This window comes from Protopterus annectens, chromosome 2.part0 (genome assembly GCF_019279795.1).
Source record: "Protopterus annectens isolate FY-2018-M chromosome 2.part0, PAN1.0, whole genome shotgun sequence".
In the NCBI taxonomy this organism is placed as follows: Eukaryota; Metazoa; Chordata; order Ceratodontiformes; family Protopteridae; genus Protopterus; species Protopterus annectens.
The window spans coordinates 32,292,429-32,309,917 of NC_056728.1; the positions used below are offsets into that span (position 1 = coordinate 32,292,429).

Below are 17,489 nucleotides of genomic sequence, written 5' to 3' on the forward strand. Positions count from 1 at the left end.
ATAAGTAATATAACTATTACACGCTAAAGAAAGATAGATACAGACGGGGAAAATGCCAAAGGAGTTATTGATGTGAACCACTATTAGAAAAAGTATTATAAAAAGGGAATTAAACTACACTAACAATCAAACAATAACAAGTACAAGCAATATATATATAAATTTCTACTAAAAAAGGTATTCCTTTTGTTATATAGGAGGTAGCGTTCTTAACATTCCAGTCAAAATGTGGCAAACAAGACCTGAGGTAGCTAGGGGAGAGATGCAATATGGGAAGGGAATTTCTTAAAGGGGCTTGAGGCAGGAGCCCTAAAACTGCCTGACTGGATCGACAAGTGGCTTGAGGACCCACATGTCAGATCGGATAAACTGAATGAACAGTATCAGATGTTTGACAATATTCCTCTATTTTCAGTAATTTGTCACTGCTGGAGTAATAATGTAAAGAAGACATGACAATTAATTTAGATTTCTACATCACTGTGCTTCCCTACATGCCCAAGTCTCCTACTGGCTAAGCTGTCAATTTGTATTCAAGAGAAGTGAGTACACGTAGAATGCAGGAAGGAGTCTTCCTTAGTTCTTTGAAGTTTTGTCTCCTGAATGATAAGAAACAATAGTGTATCAGCATAACAGAAATAATGTGAACCCTACTTAAGGTCCCACTGCAACAGTTTTTCCATCATTTCTGTCTCTGCAACTACTCTCAACATCTGGTGGAATATACAGAACATGCTCCTCTCAGGAAAATGTAATGCAGTGTGCATCTTGCTGTATATCTGTACCATGATACCAGCCAAAGCTGTAACCAGCCCTCTTTCCACATTTTCCACTGTTAGCCCCTGACTTCCACGATATGCTTGCAAAGGCATTAAGCACTGATTAACATACTTCTACTCAAGCATATCTGTACTTTACTAAAACAAAGAAGCAAAAAACAAACCTAAAGGGTTTAAAGACAAAAAACAAACAAACAAAAAAAACAAAACAAAACCAAGGGTGTCTACTGAAAAGTCAAGGCTAATCATAACTGTACTATATTTTTCCACTGTTTTTACCTTTCAAGTTGTGCATCCACAGGTAGGATGAATGTCTAAGCCAGCATACCATGGCCAAACCTCCCCTTGCCTTAGAATGGTAGGCCAACCCAAAGCAATCTGAAAATATGAACACAGGACCAGGTTATTACCACACACGTTGTTTGGCAACACCTCTATAAACAGGGCACAGGAGGAGCTGCACTTTTGGAAATGTGCTCCAACAGATCCTTGAAAAGGTTTGCCATATGACTCACAGAACAATTCTAAATAACTGACAAGGTAATATGACAGAATTCCAGCTGGAGCCCTCACATTGCTAGGGCAGAGGGAAAAAAATAAGGCTTCCAAAACACCTTAGTCCTAGAAAGATATGCTTGGGGTTGTCTCCTCAAAATTATACACTGCATAATGTTTTCTATAGGATTCTGACAATAAAAATAAGAGGATCGGAGCTGGAGATTCTAGTTCAGTTCAATATTAGACATAGCATGAGCCATAACAATCTGTGCCTATAGAATATATTATAGGATGAAGAATAGGCTAAGCTCTGCAATTCCAAAAGTATCCTAACTCTAGCTACTGCCTCTGTATTCCAAGATTCCAGGTTCACAGTGTTTTGCTAATCTGTCATTATTTTTAATGCAAAACTCAAAATATATAATACCACTTTAAGAAATATTTACTGTATGAACAGAAGACAGCCTGATCATACAAAGCAAAGGGAAGGAAGGCTGATAGAAAACCTCATTCTGTGCAGTATGGTGACTCTGTGGTTAAGTACTCTGCCTCTGCTCTGCTAATGGGTATGGGACTCAGCCTTGAGCTCTGCCCACTGTCTGTCTGTGAGTAGTTTAAATGGTGCTTCCTCATATCTGCATGCACTTTTTTTCTGGGTAGTCCTTTTTCCTCCCACCTCACCAAAACATGCTGGTTGAGTGACAACTCTAAATAGTCAATAAATACTGCATTTACCCTTATCCTTGGGGCCCAGGCCATGGGTTGAAAGTCAGAGAAGAACCACTTCATTTAAAGGCATGAATACATTATAAATTAAACAGGGCATGACAACTTGACTTTAATCGAAGAGCAAGACAACCACAGACTAAAGGCAGCTTAATCACTAGACTGACAAAATTTCGCCAATCTCTGTACTTTTTCCTCCTCTGCTCCAACTATCCTTGTGTTTTAGAGCTAGAGTATTTAATCTCATTTGAGTTATTTGGGTTTGCTGTATTATTTAGTGCACTTTACACAGTTCATGCTTAAAACGGATACATTTGTGAAGGTGGAGATAAGAGCATGCAGTGGTTATAATTCAAATTAATCAGCACAACCTATTTATTGCATGATGCAAACTTAGCAATGATGGATTAGAACAACCACAGTAACATATACTTGGATTTGTTTCATATACCATGTTCTTACCTCATGTGTGACTTAGTGTCTAGCAGCTCTAGCGTAGTGACTCTAGGCTCCCCTGCAATATTCTGAAGAATTTTCAGTCTGGGACCACAGTGTTTATAGAATTCGGTGCAAATGTTTAGAAGAGACTCCCTGGGTCTACGAAATTCCTCTCTTGCAATCCTCTCATCCAATTCCTCTCGTGGCAAGCCCTGTCCTTCTTCCAGAAGATGAAGATTTTCTCTAAATACCAGTTAACAAATTAAGTGACACAAGTGGCTTAGTTTTAAAACAGATGTTTTGACATGAAATACTTCTGTTATAACATTTACTTGAATACACATGGAAGTTGTACCCAGTGACACAGGGAATTCTGGTAGATAAAGAACAGAACTATTCAGAAAATGTTAATAAAAAGTTTCATATTGCTGCACCCCCCCCAACATATACACATTAGAGAACCACAGTGACGGAGGTTTTGAGACAGATGGTTATCACACTTAGTAGCTGGAACCCCTTACCAAATTGAAATCTGATCCATTTCACAGCCACAATGATACCATCTGGTAAGTAGTCTATGATATTTGGCTAATGTGTCCTTTCAGTTAAAGGAAGAGTAGACCACTGGTGATTGTGCTTAATGGTTTGGAACTGTGGAACTGTGGCCAATAAAACTATTATACATGAAATGCTAATGACTAAACTGATGTCAGTTCCCTTAAAAAAATAATCATTTTTATTTCACTTAAAGTATGTTTACAGGTACCTAAAATAACACCAAGAATAGCATTTGCTCCAGTTTCTCTTTATTATTTCCTTCTGCTTATATAAAAGGAGAAAGACAGTTATACTAAAACAAAATTGTTAATTTACTGCAAAATCACATGTGTCAAAGCATACCTTGTATTAGCCCCTGCCGACATGGTGTGGTTGGCTGCAGTTGTTCCTTTATGACTAGGATCAGAACGGCTCATCTGAGGAGCTGTCATAGGCCTGCATAGGAAAAAAGTCATAATGTTTTCAGAATACAGACTTATACTTCACACCTTTTTTCTGAAACAGCTCAACATGAACTAGACAGCCACAAATTATTATTCATTCAAACTATTTTGTTAAACATGGACATCTGCAGTAAGACTGGTAGCATATACAACAAATGTAAAAAAAAAGTTAAAAGAATTTAAAAATGGATGACACGTGCACAAAACAATAGTCCTTCATGTGCTGCTGACAAGTAATTTCTAAATAACTTTCCCTAAAACTATACCCTTAATTAATCAGGGACTGTAACTACTGCAGTCATTAAACCGTTCGTATAAAATGTAGGCAAAAATGATACAGGCTTATGAGTTTACATATGGCTCTAAGCACAAAAACATTCTTTTTGTACAACACTCATCAAAAATTATGATCTGAACACATCTGAGAGAATGGCATTAAAAACCATGGTGGGACAATAAAATTAATTATGATGCCATACTTTAGAACAAAGACATAGTGCAACTAAAGATGACTTTTAAATTTGTTCAACTTTCACAGTGTGTGACTGAAGCTACCTGGTTAAAGAATGTAAAAAAATACTATCTGTCCCCATCTACTTCTTGTCCGAACTCATTTAACTTCTCAAACCTTTATTTATTATTTATTTAACAGTCTCCTTTTCCAATTGCTAAACACTAACCCTAAAAATCACTTCAGACCAAACTTGTCTGAATAGTGATACTGTTGAGGAAAGGGGTTTTGTAATGTAGTGTGCTAGGGGTACAGTCAGGTTTAGCACACAGGAGTAAGATGGAAGGGTGGGTCTTACTCATGCATGCTAGCTCTTATCCTGCCCTTAACCCTTACTCTGAAAACCCTTCCCCAGCAATACCACTGCACAAGACAGTGAAGATACTCACACAACCTACATGCATATCATTAAATCTATCCCCTAACTTAGCTAGCACTTACTCTAACCCTAAACCCAAGCACTCATAACCATTCATAACCACACTACTGACCAAACTGCCATTTGATAAACATACTCAAACAACAGAAACTAAAACCAAGACAGATGAAAACAGTAGACACAAAACTAAATTATTTAACCATAGGAACAGCAGCAGAAGAAACGATCTTGAAAAGTTTAATATTAAGCACTTTTGTCTGAAATGGGACTTCATCAGAATACATTAAAAAAAAATGCGCACTCTCCAAATTTAAACAATTGATCAATGAAAACCTAAACCAATTAGCATTCCAATTAATCCAATAATTAACCAGTTTAACACACTACCGTCTAAAATACTTAGCATAACATAATTTATCTCACAAAATTATTATTCTTTAAATAATATTCAATACTGACAGGTTCATAAATATGTACAACGCTAATTGCCTTGTGGGCAATTTTAAGCCTAGCCAATTAACACATGTGAGAATCGAACCCTGCACTTTGTGTCTCTAAGGCAAATATCTTAACACATTATGCCAACCTCCCTCTTCTTTTAAACCTGGATATTTGTCCCCCTGCAAAAAAAAAATTGCCACCATGTTTCAAATTTCTCTACATTATTTTTATATTCCCTTCTCCTATAGATTAATGACACCTGCTATAAAACACTAAAGTAGAACTTTTAAACTTGGGACATGTTTTAGAATGTTTACATATGGCATTACATTTACCTTTGGTTTTAATACTATATAAATGTTCTTTTATTCTAAATGATAATCTCCTTGTAGTCGTACCGACATACAAAGCTCTGCATTATGAACACAAAGTAATATAAATTACAATTAAAATGTTCTTTGACCTCAATACTTTGATCCAGCTGCACACAAAAAAGAATGTGGCCATTCCATTACAAAATTGCATACCTCAGAAAAGCCACTTTTGTAAATTCCTTTTAATTGTTTAGTGTATAACCCTGGCACTTTAGTGTTTCCAGAGTCAAGTTATTGTTTATTGATTACTTCAGTTTTGAACACAATTGTTTGAGCACTTTGTACCTGATATTTTTTTGTTCTGAGGACCTGTAGTAGACCACTGTGTATATATATATATATATATATATATATATATATATATATATATATATATATATATATATATATATATCTTCATCACCAGAGACACTCACTTCATCAATCACAACACAATGTATTGCAAATGTGCTTAATTATTCTAATACACTTCTCACTACCATGGCACAGAAAGTCACAATAAACCACCCTGACCACAGCAAGGCACACATGAGACTTTATATGGGGGCTTCACCCCACACCCCCTTACTTATATATACTAACTCCATGGTTGCAAAACCATGACCAAAATGGAATTCACCAGTGCAGTGCTATAACTGATTAAATGTAAGTTGATTACGTCATAGATCAAACAGTGCTACTTGATAGGCTGTGAGAGCTTTGCTACCCACAGAAAAATGGCGTACTCAACAGTACATTCCTCTACTAATATATATATATATATATATATATATATATATATATATATATATATATATATTGCTACCCACAGAAAAATGGCGTACTCAACAGTACATTCCTCTACTAATATATATATACACACACACACATATATATATATATATATATATATATATATATATATATATATATATATATGAATATATAACACACATAAATATGCATGTGCGTGTGTGTGTGAGCATACATGTAAATAAGAAAGCGACAAATAGGTGCACATAACTCTAAATTAGTGAAAATGAATTTCAGAACAATCTCAAAATACTGCATAGACCAGTTTCACACTTCGACTTCAGTGTGTGATCAAGAGTCTAATGATCTTACTTTTACTTGTAATATGCATACCTCTCAACCTCTTAACGCTAGAAATCTGGACAAAGCCTAAAATATTGGGGGACAAAGGCCCACAAATAGGGACAGGTTTTAAATATTGCTCTTATAAACTTAGAAAACTGCTAGAATAACAGGATGTGTGTTAGCATGCATTTTCTGAAGAATATAAAGTCTACAACTCAAATATATGTCATTATTTGGTCATTTTTTACTGATTTCACTCCTCTGTGATTTGTTAGAAAACCACAGATTTTATGAGGCACAGACAAAACATCTGAGGCAAAAATCTAGACATTCTGTGAAAATCTGCACATTTGAGACGTAATATGTGCAAATGGCTATACTGGCCTTGTGATAACTTAAATTCACTGCATAAGCCTTTATGTAAGGTTTATGACTATCAATCACACACTGATGAAGCCAAAGGGTGAAACTAATCTGTGCTGTTTTCTGAGCTGACATTGCCATTAAAAGCATTTTATCTGCATTGTACTGAACTTTGGTTTTGTTTATGGTGCATTTTACTTATCACAGTAAATGTTCTTTTAACAATGAAATAATTGATATAGAAAAAAAAATGTTTGTTTACTCACCAGATGTCAGTAAAATCTCTTTACTATAAACATTTTTTGGAATTACTAAACTGGCCAACCTGTTTTTATTTGACTTTCATATATTAGATGTACTGAGGTGAGGGTTTATTTAACAGACACTGTATTTAGAGCTGTACAATCATACAAAAGAATGATTATGGCTTGACCATTTTGATGAGGTAGTTGGAAGGATTTCAGCACTGTGAAAGCATGCTACTTCTTTAATAAGATGCTTTTTTTTTATTCACAGAAATTATTTTAAGGGATAAAACAACATGACATTGTGTAACCAAACACCAGCACCACAGAAACCCACAGGTATGATACCAGACTATGAAACAACTAAATGTTAAGCACATAAACGCATTAACAGTTTCACCATAATATAATTAATATTTTTAATTATTTTAACTATTTTTTATTTTCAAGGTATGGTTGCTATATGTTTTTCTGGTGTTGCCATTTTTATATTTATGATCTCTTTATTGTTTATATAGTGCTGAGTATATATATTTTATATATATTTTTACAATACATTCTTATGTTTGTTTAAATGCATTTAGTTTAAGTGTAGGGTTAATTGATTAATTGTTTTGATGAATGTGGGGTTAGAGTATTTAAAAGATCTGTGCTGTAACTGACCTGTACATCAAAAGAAGTCTACACTCAGAGGAAAACGCGGTGACTGTTAATGCATTTATGTGCTTAAGATTTACTATGTGATTAAAGTTGTTTCATAATCTGGTGTCATGCCTGCGGGTTTCTACAGTGCTGAGTGTTTGGTTGTTGGTTTCCTTACAGCACTTTTTTTCCATTTTTGTTGTTTTAATATAATATTGTGTTTGTGTTTTGAATAACATTATTATAGATCTCACCTATTTTTGAACTATTTATAAAAATCTTTTGATTTAAAAAGTGCATGACAGCTGAGAGTATCATTTGACCTATTACTTTTTTTAATGGAGGAATTCCTAGCTAGCACTTTAACTTGATAAAGACATTGTTTATGTCACATGAAACCTGTCTACTTGGAGCAAATGTTCATAAAATTAATGCAACATTCACCTAGTGCTTGGCACCTTTACAGAATGTTTTTGCAGTGTTGGCATCTTCATCACTCACAGAAGTGTCAAACAGTATAAGCTGTGCATTATTTTGTCAAGTACAATTTGTCAAATGTCCAGCAATATGAAGATGATATATAAAACAACACTGTCTGTAAGCAACCCATATATATATGTTATAACACCAGCCTATTCTCTGCAAGACCATAGTAATGTATACGGCTCCACTGTTGTGCATTTTCCCAGTCTGTAATGTGGCTGTGCATGACAGAAAGTGCAGTACACAAAAACTTTCTAGGTAAATGTGTGTAGGTGCAAATAAACCTAACCATCTGTTATACAAATGTACTATGTCACAGTCTTATCAACAAAAATAAATAGTTTATAGACTAAAAATATACAGGACTCAAAGAAATTAGTTATTTGTGAAAATTCCTCATGAAATGTATTCCTTCTTTAAGCTTTGACAGTTACTGCAAAAACTCCTTCCTCTAACAAACCATAATATATGTCATATGGAGAGGCATATAAATGCAGCCTCATTATAGCCACATCACTATCATTTTCTACAAGGGGCAGGAAGAATAAACTGTAGATATGACATAAGAAGCATTTGCAAAATGAAATAAAATATAGAATAATGCAGTGGATTCTGCAACAGAATGCATTACATGCCAAATGTGGCTGCCATGTGACCTGTGAGATGCATAAGATTAGCATGTCATGTTTATAACAATGCTGGAGAAGTGTGGCAGCATATGTCTGTTGGGTGCTACATGATGCTAGTGTCAACGTTCGATTCACAATAGACAAAATCCCATACCACTTCCTTGCAAGCCATAGACCTCCATCTATGACTCAGGAAATCACTAACATGTATATAAAGTTATTGGAAACACCATCCAACACAATACCATATTCATGGGTGATTTTAATTACCCCACTATCAACGAGGAATCATATACAGCACCAAAAGTGCAAACACAGAGACGTCTGGATTTTGTAAACACAAACTCCCTGGTCCAGAATGTCAACAGGTCGACTAGGGGTGCAAACATAAAGGACCTGGTCCAGGCTAATATGAGAGAGTGCTGCACAACCTCTAGTGTAAAGTCTTCACTGATAAGGTCACACCACAAAGTGGTCTCCTTTGAAGTAAAAATAAAACCCGGAACCCCAGCTAACCCTGGAATGTTCAGAAACTACTCAAAGGCTAACTTCCTACTATTAAGTGATAACCTAACAAAATGTTATGCTTCGATAAACCCTGAGAAAACTACTGCATACATTGAACTATTCACAGAAACCCTACATAAGCATGTTAACAGCTGTACAGAGGCAGCTGTACCCACCAGGAAGAACTACAGAACTATTTCAAAAAACAAGCCACCATGGTAGAATGACATCAATAGGCTGTATAAAAGAAAGAAGAAAATCATGACAAAAATTAGGATGTGTAGCACCCAGTAGGAAAAGCGCATTATCTTCAAACTAAAACAACTCAAAGAGGAAATAAAGTCTACCAAAGCCAAATCTGAAGCAAATTTGGCCTTCCAGCCCAAGGACAGCCACAAGGCATTCTTTAGCTATCTCTACAAACTGGCATAAAAGGCACTGTTAGACCCCCCACCCTGATGGACCTCCTGCATATCTGCAAAACAAACAGTACCAGAATTACCCATTCTGAAGACTTGAACCTTGTCTGTGATATAAACAGGACCTGCTGGAGAGACAGAAACTACCTCCTTCCTCTGGAACAGGCTCCCCATCCATGAGAAGCAGAGTTCCTTACTAAACCAATTAAAGGTAACTTGGACAATTGGATGGGGAACAAGAAATTCATCCCTGGTTTGGCTTCTATGTCTCTAATAGACTCAGCCAACCTGTAAGTGGTTCAACACTCAGGTCCCTGCTTCTAAAGGTTTCATCTGCCAAGTCCCTGCTTACACTTATCAAGGGTACAACATCTTGTCAGAAATTTGGAATGCATGACTAGGCTTAAAAATGCCCTTGTGGTCATGAGCCTTAGTGCACACCTTTGAATCTATTATTGCCACTGTTTCATAAAGGTGTGTATATCTGCATTTCCTGCACATGTACTTCATTCTGCCAAATTGTACCTTTTCTGTCTGGACTGGATCTAAGGATGACACACAAGGGAAGTCATGTGCACAGTAGCAGGAATGGCAGATCCTCTTTTAAGAGTGTCTTGTGGAATGTGACTAGGACCATTCACTTCATCAAATCACCATGGTTTCATTAGATGTGACCAGCATGATGCTACTATCAAAGTCTTACCAAGAGCAAAATATATATATGTGCACATCTCATTTGTAACTGTCCACCTTTGCTCTGGATGCCCCTGACACCTGGTCAACAAGCAGTTTTGCGTGATACCGATGCATTTTTTTCTGACAAGATTATATTCAGTGGCAGTCTTTTCAGAAGACTCTCTATCAAGTAAAATGTTGCCAAATTCACATTTACTACAGTTTTTGTCATCCCAGAAGTTCGTACTTAGTAAGGAGTACAGTATTATACCTTACTCAATCTAAGGTTTACCAAAACTGTTTTAAGTGCAAATCAGGGAATGAAGTTTGCCAACTTACACTTGTGATTAACTGCTGGATGGCAGGACATTACTGAAGACTGGCATTTTACTAGTAAAACTCTTACTGAATACACAGGAAAATAGGCAACTTCTCTTTAGGAAGTCCATGCTTCCAGGCATGTGAACATTTAAGGAAGAGTTCAAGCTGTGTTTGCATAGGCTATATTTACATGCATGTGTCTCTGTATTCACCATTATCATTTGTCAACAAATACTGTAGCTTTATTCATTGCATGTTGTTTTGCAGTTGTATAACTATGTATATGCCTATATCTATGCTTACATAAAACAGATACGGAGTGTGTGTGTGTGTGTGTGTGTGTGTGTGTGTGTGTGTGTGTGTGTGTGTGTGTGTGTGTGTGTGTGTGTATATGTAGAAATATATCTCTGTGTATATCTTAACCCAACATGTGTGTATGTGTGTGTGAACGAGCAAGTGTGTACATATGAAACATATATCTGTATAAAGAAAACACAGTTGTGTAAAATTTTACCATAATAGTAGATGTCCTTCTTTTCACTGTTGCAGTATTCTTAACATAAGGGATCCCCTGCCAAGGGCAGCCTGACATCCGGCCAGTATACCAAAGCCTTTAGGTTGTTATTGATATGCAGTATGTCACCTTTATGCTCCCCGTACAAGGAGTAGGGCATAAAGGAGATGTCCAGACATATCCTAAGAACTGAGAGCTCCTGGGATTAACCCAGCCCTAGGATTCCAGAGGGGAACATACACATCCAGAGGGGCAAAAGACCAGGGGGAGCAAATAAGAGAAGGACCTCGACTGTTATGCTAAGATTTTACACAATTGCACTATGTCTTTCCATTTCACTGCTGCAGTATTCTTAACATGAGGGAGAGTGCAAAAGCTCAGAAGAAGACAGAGAGGAGAAAGGGCCAAACGAGCCTTTAGAAACCCATGAAGAATGGCCCTAGCAAAACCAGCTCTAGCCCTGGATATGACAGTCAACTTGTAATGCTTGGTAAAGGTATGTACCAAAGACCAGGCAGCTGCCTCAAGGATAGAATTAGTATCCAAAAAAAGCACCAGAAGAAGCCTCAGCCCTAGTAGAGTGAGCCTTAACCAGAGAAAGAAGGCTTTTACCATGATAAGAATAACACAAATAAATGGCTTAAGAAATAAATCCAAGAGGAAATAGTCTGCTTGGAAACTGCCAAACCTAATGATCTAGGATGAAAAGAAACAAAAAGCTGAACTTTAATTTTGACCAAAATACAATCTGAGTTGTCTATGAACATCCAAAGTGTGCAACAACTTCTCATTAGCAGATTGCGGAGAAGGGAAAAAGTGGGTAAATTAATAGGCTGATCAAGAGAGAACTCATTCATCACCTTTGGCACAAAAGAAGGATTGGTATGAAGAGACACTCTCCTTATGAAAAACTGAAAAAGGAGAAACAGCCATAAGGGCTTGCAGCTCAGGTACATGTCTAGCTGAAGTAAGGACCAACAAAAGAACAGTCTTCCAAGCACAATGATGCAAGGAAGCAGAAGCAGAAGCTGCAAGCTCAAAAAGAGTCTAAGTCAATTTCTCCAAAAAAAAAAAATTAAGATCCCAGGAAGGAGGAACAGGCTTCCTTGGAGGTCTAATAGTAAGGATGCCTTTAAGATGCTGCTTAGCCTTGAACCTGGAGGCCAAAGAGAAGATAAAGGCTGACAAGCAAAAATAGCTGAGATGTGGGCTTTAATAGACAGCTAAATGGCAGCTCTGAATGTCCATAACTTTTTCTTTTAAGTCTTTTTATGGACAAATTCAGGCCAATAAAGCCAAGCCTCACTAGCTGAGGACATGCATGTTTCTGCCTTACTATGGCATCATCAGCACAGCATAAGTGGAATGTTTGGCTAACACTTGGAAACAACGGGGTGTCGCACCCAATTGATAACCATAAATCTTAGGGTGACTGCAAAATATCCCAACTAACAAACTAAAACAATGAGTATATAGGTCACACAGAAATAACAAACAATTAGTTAAAAAAAAGAAAGCAAATCTAGCAAAGCTAGACTTTCCACTGTGTGACTCCTTAAACCTCTTGTATTAGAGGCAACATGGGAAATATGGAAATTACCATTTAATGACATCATGTGTTTCAGCTAAATGGCAGTTCTGAATGTCCATGACTTTTTCTTTTAAGTCTATTTATGGACAAATCCAGGCCAATAAAGCCAAACCCCACTAGCTGTGGTCATGCATGTTTCTGCCTTATTACGGCGTCATCAGCACAGCATAAGTGGAATATCTGGCTAACATTTGGAAACACAGGCGACTGGAAACACTAGAGGATGAGAATGTTGAAGCCAAACTGACTTTAGATACCACTGAAGCTTTCTCATGTGCAAGGGAATTATATGGATGGTGGATGCCATGAATCCTAAAGCCCTCAGAAATTTCCTGACTGAAATCAAGGCCATAGGAAGAAAAGACTGAAAAAAGGAAACCAGAGTCAAAGCCTTGGGAAGAGGCAGGGACGCTAGCATAGAATAGTCTGAATCCAGCATCCCAGAAAAATATGATCCTGTGAGGGGATCAGGAAAGATTTTAATACATTTAGAGTGAACCCCAGGCTTTGCAACAAAGTGATGACCCACAGAAGGTGCTGTAATAGAATCTCTGGAGAGAAGGCTTGAATAAGCAGGTTGTCTAAATAAGGAAATACCTGAATGCCTTTGAGCCTGCAAAAAACAATCACAGGAGCTTGGCATTTGCTGAATACTCTTGGGGCAGTACAGATGCCAAAGGGCGAGCAGAGAACTGAAAGTGCTAGGAACCAACAAAGAAATGTAAACATTTCTTGAAAAGGGGATGAATAGGGATATGGAGGTAAGCACCTTTGAGAACCAGAGAAACCATAAAAGGCTGAGATAGCAGTAGAGGGAAAAAAAGTCTGAAGGGATAACATCTGAATGGAAGGAACCTTCAGAAAAATATTCAGGAGAGAAAGATTCAGAATGGGTCTCCAACTGCCCTCTTTCCTGGTGACCAAAAACATTCTGGAATAAAACCCCTTCCCTCTTTCAGGGGCTGGAACATCTTGAATAGTTCCTTGAATCAAAAGACCCTGAAGGATTTCTGAAAAAGAGCTCAACTGGTCTTAAGGTGGCTTAGGAATGCCCATGAAGTGGGAAGCGATATATATATATATATATATATATATATATATATATATGTGTGTATATATATATATATATATATATATATATATATATATATATATATATATATATATATATATATATATATAGATATAGATATATATAGATATATACACACACACACACACACACACACACACACACACACACACACACACACACACACACACACACACATTTGGTACTTAACGTACTTTCGCAACCACAGCCCGATAAATGTAAAGAGTTTCTAATGGGGACAATATAGTAGTCCTTACTACATCTTTCTACCTTTCAACCTTACTGGCTGATAACTATAGTGAGTTTCTGTATTTCTGTTGAGGGTAGTCGGGCCGACAAAGATGGAACTGTGAGGGTCATGACAGCCGAACGAGCTGTACTCATTCATCGCTGGTACGCCTTTGAAAGAACAACTTTGTAAGTGCAGGACAACAGTTACACAGAATTGTACATTTCTCTGCAGAGAACTGGCTCAGCAGTTCCTAAAATTGCTGGTGAAATGTGTCAGCTTCAGCATGCCTTTCAAGCATGCACGACTGTGCTTGAAGTCTGTCTTTCCTATTGTATTGTTACTGTGTCACACGTAAAAGCTGCATTTCTGGGACAAAATATTGAGGCCACAGTCACCAATGGCATACGGATGACAAATGTTTTAAGGTGTTCATTTCATACCCATTATGACATTAAAGTCACTGCAAACATGTCACACTGTATCCTGTAAGTTTATAATGGCAGTCTTTAAAAACTGTTGTCCACTTTGGGGCATTTTTCCCATGCTGTTTTTGGCTTGCTGTGCAATTCTTTAAGAAACAATATGAGAAATGTCTCCTAACAACATCAAACCATACACACAGAATATGACAGCGTGATCAACCTGAAATTGAATCAGTTTACCTAAAAACATTTACTCAGCACATCTCAAAATGGATTATACTTAAGACATATACATATACTGATATTGCCTGGTACAATTACAGTATCAGGTACTGAGTCTGGAATCTGGTTGCGATAATACGCAAGTACCATATATTTTTTTCTCATTCAATTGCTACATTTCTTATCTATAATACGTTACACCTTTTCTCTGAATCTCTTCAAATTCTGCATTTCTTTTCTTTGCTTTTTCTTTTCCTCTTTCTTGATATTTATAATCTGCTTTTTTTTTTGTAAAGTTTATATACCTAATTTTAGCAAATTCTGTACATTGTCAATTGACAGCATTACTGGTTGGGAGTGTTTTTCTATATTTATTCTCTTTTATTATTGTATTCTTTGTACAAATTGTTGATTGTTGATTATTGTAAAACTACTATATACTTATTGTGGAGCATTTCTCCCTATGCCTCCACTGAAAAAGCGCTGTAGCTTAGTTGGACTTTCCTGGTTAACAAATGTTAAATAAACAAACAAATAAATACCCTTGGCGAATGATGGGAATGATGGAAAGAACTCTCCTGAGTTATGCTTAACCAGACAGAAAGAGGCAGAGAAAGATGATGTGAAAAAGGAAAGTGTCTGGAAAGAATTGGGTAGTCAGACAGCACATGGCTTATCAGGAAAGGAAGGCTTCAGAGCGGGCTTAGCTGGGGGAACCCTCCTATCACCCTTCTTGCCTTTAGGAGGAGGATGAGACGGTCTTCTAACAAAGGCTGGTTTATTAGGATAGTTTCTCTGGAACTTTGGCACACGGGAAACAAAATAAGTTTCAAATCCTGTAACTCTTTGCCTTTCTCCTGCAGGGACTTGAACAAATCAGCAACAGCACCAAACAAACATTTGTTGTTCACAGGAGCATCCATCAACTTAGCCTTAATGTCATCACGCAGAGGATGAAGCTGCAACCAGGAATATCGTCTCAATATACAGCCAGAAGAAGCATCTGCTGCATCATAACTACATTTAATGGAATGGCGAGCTACCTGGGAAGAAGCCCCTAACAGAGACAAGACAGAAATCTTTCTTTCAGAATCAGGAGGTCAGAAATAACCTGGCAAGCCTGAGAAAGGGGATCTGAAACATGCCTAGTCATATGAGTCTGATAATTAACAGCCCAAAAGGCTAGGATAGCTGAAGTATAAACCTTTTTACCCAGCCTTTCCATAATCCTGCTTTCTTTATCAGAAGGAAGAAGTTTGATAAAAGGCAGTAATTTAGAAGGCTTGGATGCCACAGAAACCACAGAAGTGTCAGCAGATGGACACTTATAAAGGAATTTGCAGTCATCAGGCATTCTATGAAACCTATCCATTTCTTTTGGAGCAGGGAGCTGAGAGTCTGGGGCCTGAGATGCAAAAGAAAAGGCATCCAATAAAGCAGCCAAAACAGGAGGAACAGTACAGGGTCTAGGAGATTCCATTTGAAGGAGTTCAAAATATCTTCTCTGAACTTCAGAAACTTGGGAACAAACCCATTTTTAGAATTCCTTCATCCTGGTAATGGCATCGCCAAAGTAAATCTCATCAAAAGGAGATTCAAGACAAGCAGACTCCTCTTCCTCAGAACCATAATCCAAAGGGGAAGGAATTCATATAGAACAGGCCAGGGATTCCTCATCAGAATCCTCTTCCTCTACAAAGGAATCCTATCCCTAGACCTTTTGAGGGGGGAAGAAGGCCAAGGAGGAGCCAGGACACAGACCTCCTGTAGAGGCTTCAAGGCTATAAGAGCACTAAACAAACCCTGCATAAAATTTTGTCATTCACTTTGTGGGTCCTTGGGAGTAGAAGAAATATATTTAGTCTTCTGATTCTTTTTTAAAGGGACATCTGCCTTATGGCCAGCGTCAGAGAAGTAGATGCCAAGCAAGAGAGGTCCCAGGACTGAATCCTGAGGTACTCCACTTCTCACTTGTCTGGAGCTGGATTTTGAGTCAGCTACTTTTACAGTGTGGGTTCTATCAGTAAGCCAGTTGGAATCCCATCGAGTGACGTATGCCCACCTTAGCAAGTTTATCTATGATTCCAGAGTGGGGGATGGTGTCAAAGGCCTTGGCGATGTCCAGATAGGCTGTGTGGACTGTCTTACCCTCGTCCATGGCTCTGGAGACTGATTCGAAGAAGTTAATTAGGTTCAGGAGACAAGATTGGCCCTTCACAAACCCAAACTGGGTGGGGTCCAGTGTTTTAAGGTTGCCAATGTCTATGTTTATAAGTTCCATGATAATACGTTCCATGGCCTTGCAGATCAGGCTCGTCAGACTGATGGGGCGGTAGTTCCCGAGATCCAAGGTGGATCCCCTTGTGGAGTGGGATAAATGTAGCTGTGCGCCACTCAGTGGGCATGAAGCCTGAGGTGAGGGTATGATTAAACATGACACTTAGGTGAGGTGCCAGTTCATTCTGTAGTTTATGTAGTACACAGCCCGGGATGTCATCTGGTCAAATGGATGCTGTATTCTTAGGTTTGGAGAGTGTGTTTTTTACCTGTGTGGCCGTTATTAACGGAATTTGGCAATCTTCCGGTGTTGAGATGGGCCAATTAGGGGTTGAGTGGGGGGTGAAGTTGGCACTGAATCGATCTGCTAGGATATTGGCAATATCCTTGGAATCAGTATATTTAATGCCATTCTGTTGTAGCTCAGAGCAGATATGAGCATTGCCATTTAGATTCTTGACATAGTTATAGAATGCCTTCTGGTTGTCTTTGGAATCTTTGGCAATTTTATTTTGTAACTAGCTTTGGAGGATTTTATAAGGGATCTCAGCTTCTTACTGAGACTGGTAAGGGATTTTCCTCTTTTCTGCAACAGTTTCTTCCTTTTGTTGTAAAGTTTGTTTATGGCAG

At 37.7% G+C, this 17,489-nt stretch overlaps 1 protein-coding gene across 1 annotated transcript in view; it reads right to left on the reverse strand.

The window, feature by feature from the left end:
• UNC80 (unc-80 homolog, NALCN channel complex subunit) overlaps nucleotides 1–17,489 on the reverse strand; it is a 5,631,640-nt gene that overhangs the window by 921,462 nt on the left and 4,692,689 nt on the right. Inside the window, exons 50-51 of the mRNA XM_044060513.1 lie at nucleotides 3,342–3,434; nucleotides 2,466–2,684 (exon numbers count right to left, since the gene is read on the reverse strand). Coding sequence (XP_043916448.1) covers nucleotides 2,466–2,684; nucleotides 3,342–3,434 — 312 coding nt within the window. The remainder of the gene's footprint in view (nucleotides 1–2,465; nucleotides 2,685–3,341; nucleotides 3,435–17,489) is intronic.